This window comes from Apis dorsata, unplaced genomic scaffold (assembly GCF_000469605.1).
Source record: "Apis dorsata unplaced genomic scaffold, Apis dorsata 1.3 scaffold_815, whole genome shotgun sequence".
NCBI lineage: Eukaryota > Metazoa > Arthropoda > Insecta > Hymenoptera > Apidae > Apis > Apis dorsata.
The window spans coordinates 300,405-306,245 of NW_006263952.1; the positions used below are offsets into that span (position 1 = coordinate 300,405).

At 20.9% G+C, this 5,841-nt stretch overlaps 2 protein-coding genes across 5 annotated transcripts in view; both read right to left on the reverse strand.

Annotated features, from left to right (window-relative positions):
* Positions 1-2,578, reverse strand: part of LOC102678225 (cilia- and flagella-associated protein 91-like) — a 4,246-nt gene extending 1,668 nt beyond the window's left edge. The window contains exons 1-4 of one of the 4 annotated variants that reach the window (XM_006623109.2): positions 2,451-2,578; positions 827-1,110; positions 490-698; positions 65-413 (exon numbers count right to left, since the gene is read on the reverse strand). In XM_006623109.2, the coding sequence (XP_006623172.1) occupies positions 65-413; positions 490-698; positions 827-1,106 (838 nt within the window). In that variant the 5' untranslated portion in view covers positions 1,107-1,110; positions 2,451-2,578. Of the gene's footprint in view, positions 1-64; positions 414-489; positions 699-826; positions 1,111-1,245; positions 1,371-1,437; positions 1,509-1,582; positions 1,600-2,450 lie in introns of those variants that run through there. The other 3 variants (XM_006623110.2, XM_006623108.2, XM_006623111.2) reach the window with 3 other exon arrangements.
* Positions 2,199-5,556, reverse strand: LOC102672632 (the record flags this gene model as incomplete). The annotated part of the gene is made up of 4 exons (XM_006623152.2): positions 2,199-2,904; positions 2,978-4,141; positions 4,208-4,803; positions 5,061-5,556. Coding segments are annotated over 4 exons (2,931 nt in total), but the record flags the coding sequence as incomplete, so codon positions are not given.
* Positions 5,557-5,841: the final 285 nt, after the last annotated feature.

Below are 5,841 nucleotides of genomic sequence, written 5' to 3' on the forward strand. Positions count from 1 at the left end.
TTATATATATTATATTTATTATATATCTTATATTATTATATAATATTAATATATTTATATTTACTTTCAATAAAACTTTCTCCTAATAATTCTTTTTCTATTATTTCATGTCTTCTTTGAGGATGTTCGCCATAACGCATTTGTGGTGCATATAATTCAGAAGATGGATTTGCATGTTCTTTAATAATATCACGTTTGAATGGTTGTGATTTTTCTTGATGTCTTTTATATAATTTTCTTAATTCTCTTCTAAGCTTATGTTTAATAGAATTTACTTCTTTATCTCTACGCAGAGATAAAAGATTTGTCAATCTATCTAAACGATCTTGAATTTTTTTTTGTTTTTCATATTCATATGATTTAGATATTTCATTCATTAATTCAAGTCTGTAATCCATTATTGCTTGAATTTCCTAAAATTTTATTATAAAATATCTTATTTTAAGATAAATTTAATTAATATAAATACTTTTATAGTAAAATATTTACCGATTCTCTAAATGCCCATTCATCTACTTCTAATGCATTTATTATAGCTGTTCTTTTTTTTATATTAGCCTGTGTATCCATAGGAGGCAAAATTGCTTCCCATGCTCTTTTTTTTCTTATTCTATTAATAATTTCTAATTCATGATTTCCAATTTGTAATCCATGATTCCAAGTTAAATGTACTATTGATAATACTTCAGGATTATGTCCTAAAAAGATATTGATTAATAATTAATTAATTAATAGAAGATATAAAATATATTTATATTATATCATATATTGATTAATAATTAATTAATCAATAGAAGATATAAAATATATTTATATTATATTATACCTAATTTAATTCTGTATGATGGTTCCCAAGGAATAGTTTGTGCTTCACTATCTCGATAATCTGTTTGTGTTCCTACATTTTTAAAAGCTTCTGACTTAGATGAAAAAGCGTAACATTGTTTTTGTGCATTTATTAATATATCATTTAGAATATCATGATTAAATCGTATAGGAATGTTTATATTTTGTGTTTTTGATACTAAAAATGGTACAACAGGTCGACGAAAACATTTGAAACTATTACAATATCCAATTTTATTTGATTTATGATGTCCAGCCATTATCCTATAAATATATTAGGTATATATAAAAGCATATGAATTTCTAATCATTTCTCAAATATATAATATATAAGAAAAAGAAATTAAAAAATTATAAGATTAGTTAATTATATTCTAAATTACTATTTATCATATTAACTTGCTTAAATTCTGCAATCCAATTTCCTTTTTTTACACTGTTACAATATTGTTCCTTCAAATTATATTTTAAATGTCTTTCTTTACTTTTACATATAAATACATTTTTTTGACATATATTCTACAAATTTATAATAATAAGAAATTATACAAGAATTATTTGATGTAGAAATGATATTACATAATAACTTACATCTACACAAGTTTTTTGTATATCAGACATTTGAAATTTTTGTTTATCATTATATGCAGGATATAAAGATTCTGTATACATGTAAATATATGAAAAAATCACCATTATGTAATTAATAATAAATATATTATAAACTATAACTTACGATTTAATATCTGTTTCTCAGACATGTTGTTTAAAATTAAATAATTTTATTTTATATATAAATTATTTTGATATTTTAATTTTAATCAATTAAGTAGTTTATAAAAAAACGTAATATTGTCTTAAAAAGGAAATATACATATATATATATATATACATATATTAATTGTTCAGGAAAAACTTGTGTATTAAATAGATATTGATCAAACACCTAACTTCAGCTTTTTAAAATGATATAATAAAATCTTAATTTATTATATTAATATTAAACAACTTTTTAATATATGATGATATATTTAAAAAAAATTATATTAATTATAATATATATATAATATACAATAATTAATAATATAATTTCATTATGATTATATTAAACATTATAAATATTTTGAAAAAAAATATTTTAGANTTTTTTATTTAATTAATATATATAATTATTTATTTTAAAAATATTAATAATTGAAATTTATAATGTAATTATTATTACAATGCTATTGTTTAAACTTTAATAATTTTATATATTCGTTTAAGAAAAAAACATTTTTTATAATTAAAATAAAATATAATAATTTATTATTTTAACGAATTAAATATTTTTTGTGCAAAATATATATATATATATATATATGTAAATAATAAGTAATTTATTTAAAAATTTGTTTTATAAAGTGGTTTAAAATATCCATTTCCATGTGAACCTAAATATTCAGACCAACTTTGATGCAAGGATATATTTTTACAGATTTGATTAGGTAACATATCTTCTGGACACATGCATTCTAATTTCATTCTATATATTGTCATTTGTCCAAGAGAAATTTTAAACTTTCCTTTATTGTTTGCTTCTTGATGTGTTTTATAATTAATACCTCGTTCATTTAAACATTCTTCAATAATGTCATCATTTTGTTTATATTGCAAATTTTTTTCTGAAAGCATTTTTTTCCAATGAATACAATTTAAGTCTTCTTGAATTAATATTATAGATGTTTCAGAGGATGGTAACCAAAATGTAGAAAATATTAAATCTATGGAAGTTACTCCTTTTGATTCTGAAATAGAGGGTAATAAGATTCCAGATAGTGGTTGTTTTTGTACACCATGTATTGAATATATTTGATTGCTTTTAGTTTTTATTTCTCTCTTTTTTTTTTGTTTTTTTAATTTTATTTCATATTTATGCTCTAATTCTAATTTTGGTTTAAAATTAGTCTCTTTTTTTTTATACCAATTTTTTATTAATTTTTTTTGTTTAAAATTTTTTATTATAGCATCTTCTGTCATTTTAATATTAGAAAACTTATAAGCATAAGTTTTTACATCCTAAAAAAAAAAAAAAGAATTCTTTGTGTTTTTTCTATAGAACGTATTTTTTAATAACAATTAGTGATATTACCATAGAATTAACTGTTTCTTTTGTTTTATTTATGTTATAATTAATTATTCTTTTATTTAATATTTTATTATTCTCATCAACATTTCTATTTTTTTTAATATTCAGAAAATCTGCAGTATTAAATGTTTCAAATTTATTTGTTTTATAATTAATATTATTCTTAAGCATGTTTTTTATTGAATGATTTTTGTTGTCAGGTTGATTGATAAATTTGAAATCTAAATTTGAATTACTTCTTTGTTCTCGTTCTTTATTTTCTTCTTGTTGATAATCTATTGACTCTTCTTGTAAATTAATTTTATTATTTTCATTATATAATATATCATAATCTTTAGTTTGTATATTATTTTGAATCCATTTATTCTCGTTTTTCAAAATATCATTTTGATTATTAATTGCAAATTTTTTATGTTCCATGTGTTGTTCAGTTTCATAATAATCTTCTTGTCTTTGTTTAAAATTTTCTTTATCTTCATAAATTTTCGATAATTGTTCAGATACAAAAGGAATATTTTCATGTAATTCTATTCTGGCATTCAAAGAATTATTATATTCTAAAAATTTCCAGTCTTCAGAAAAATATAATGATATACCAGGTGGTCCAACATGTTGGCTCAAGGCATATAAATTTGTAATTAGAGTAGAATTAAACCGTAGCTTACAAAGATCAGCATGTGATTCTGATATAAAATCTTCATTTTTTAAAAACTGATATTTTTCTTTAATTCCTTCGTAGTTTAAACAATCAACTGACCAATGTAAAAACCAATCATTTCCAAATCCTTCAACAGTAACAGATAAACCAGACATTTCTCTACTTAAACTATCTTCTATCGGTTTTTCTAATAAAGGTTTTCCGGTTTTTCCATCTATAATTGTTGCAACTGTGTAATAATATATTGGAAAACCTAAACCTATTTGATGTTTTACCATAAAATCTGGAATATTATCATCATTATAATAACCAGGAATAGGTATACTTATTACTTCAGAATTAGGTACTGTATAATTCCAAATAGGTTCAAAGGTCAATCCATTATAAACTATTATTGTAGAATTAAACATAGCAGCAACAATATCTTCAATTCCATCTAGTGTTACATCAACTAAAATTGGAGGTAATAAAGTTCCTTTTCCTGTATCATGATGTAATTTTCGTAATTTCTATAAATATATAATATAATATAATAAATTATTTATATATTTTCTTTGAATATTAAAGGAACTTACCAAATTGCCATATATTAAATTTACTTGAGAAATTATATATAATCCACTTGATTGTTTCTGACTGCTAGTAACAAGAATAAAAATATTTTCTCCATCAGGATGAATCAGTTTTTGAGGTGCTAGAAAAAGTTGCTCTGTATTTGGTAAAACTGAATTATGTATAATATTCCCATTGATTCCTGATATTATAAGAACTTCGCTAGTATGAATTTTCCTTGAATGTATAACATGTGATGCAATAATATCTCCAACATCATCTCCATTAATATCAGCAATAAATCTAGCATCATAAATATCTGAGAATTTCCATTCTTCTAAAATTGATAAATCTCGAACTGGAATTTCCCATATACTAGTCCCATTATAGCCATTAACTGCATGAAGTATTCCATTCCGACCACATATAATACAATCTTTAATTTTATCATTTGTTAAATCTAAATCACAATCAATTGAGAAAATTGCATGAGCTGTCCAATGTATCCAGAGTATATCTCCTGTTTTACCATTTAAAGCTAAAACTCCACCAAAACATGGAACTTGGCCATTAAAATATGATGTACAAGCATATTCTGGAATATTCATTATATCCAATCCTGTATGTCAAAATAATATTAATTTTTTATACATAATTACATTAATATCTATCATATTTTAATATCTTCATATTTTAAATCAGATATCAAATATTAAAATTAAATATATTATAAAAATGATATACCTTACAAATTGAAATATTTATTCTACAAAATCATAAGACTAAAAGTTAAAACCTGTAAATTAAGCTTTTAAATAAATCCTGATAAGTAAATAAAAAATAAGTGTGGTAAAATGTTTATTTATATATAAAAACCTGTACTAAATCCAATAATAATATCTTCAATTCCATCATCATTTACATCATTGCTTCTTATTGGAGATTCTGATGTTAATTTTGGCAATGATTTAGTCCATAAAATTTTTGATGTAAGAGATGTGCATGGTATTATATTAGATTCGTGTAAAGAATCTTTAAGATTATATGATAGCCAATTTTTTAAGATTGACATTGGTCCAGGTATTACATTTATAATATATATACATAATGTAGTTAAACTTAATAATATTATCAATGCTATAAATCCAAAACCAGCCTTATTTAAAAATCCATATGTTTTAAAATTATATGATTTTTTATATTTTCTATGAGGTGCCATTAAAGGCCGTTTAACTCCTCTATCATTTAATTTTAATTTATTTTTTCCATCTCTGATAAATACTTCATCATCAATATCTGTTAAATCTTCATCATAACTATCTCGTTCAACTAATTTAGGCAAAATTGCAGAAACAGCAGACATATTGATTATCTATAGAATTTTTATATTTTTAAAATATTTTGTTTTTGTAATAAAATCTAAGCTATTAATTGCTAATAATTTAATGCAATATAAATTTTAAATTATAAATAAAATATATTAAAAATTAATAATTTGTTATATTTCTAAATATTAATCATTATATATGAAAATATTTTCAAATTAAAATAAAAAATAAAAAATAAATTTATTAAAATAACAAAATTAAAAAATTTAAATAGAATGTAAAAAAATATTAAAATTTTAAAAGTTATTTAATATAATGTTTTTTTATAT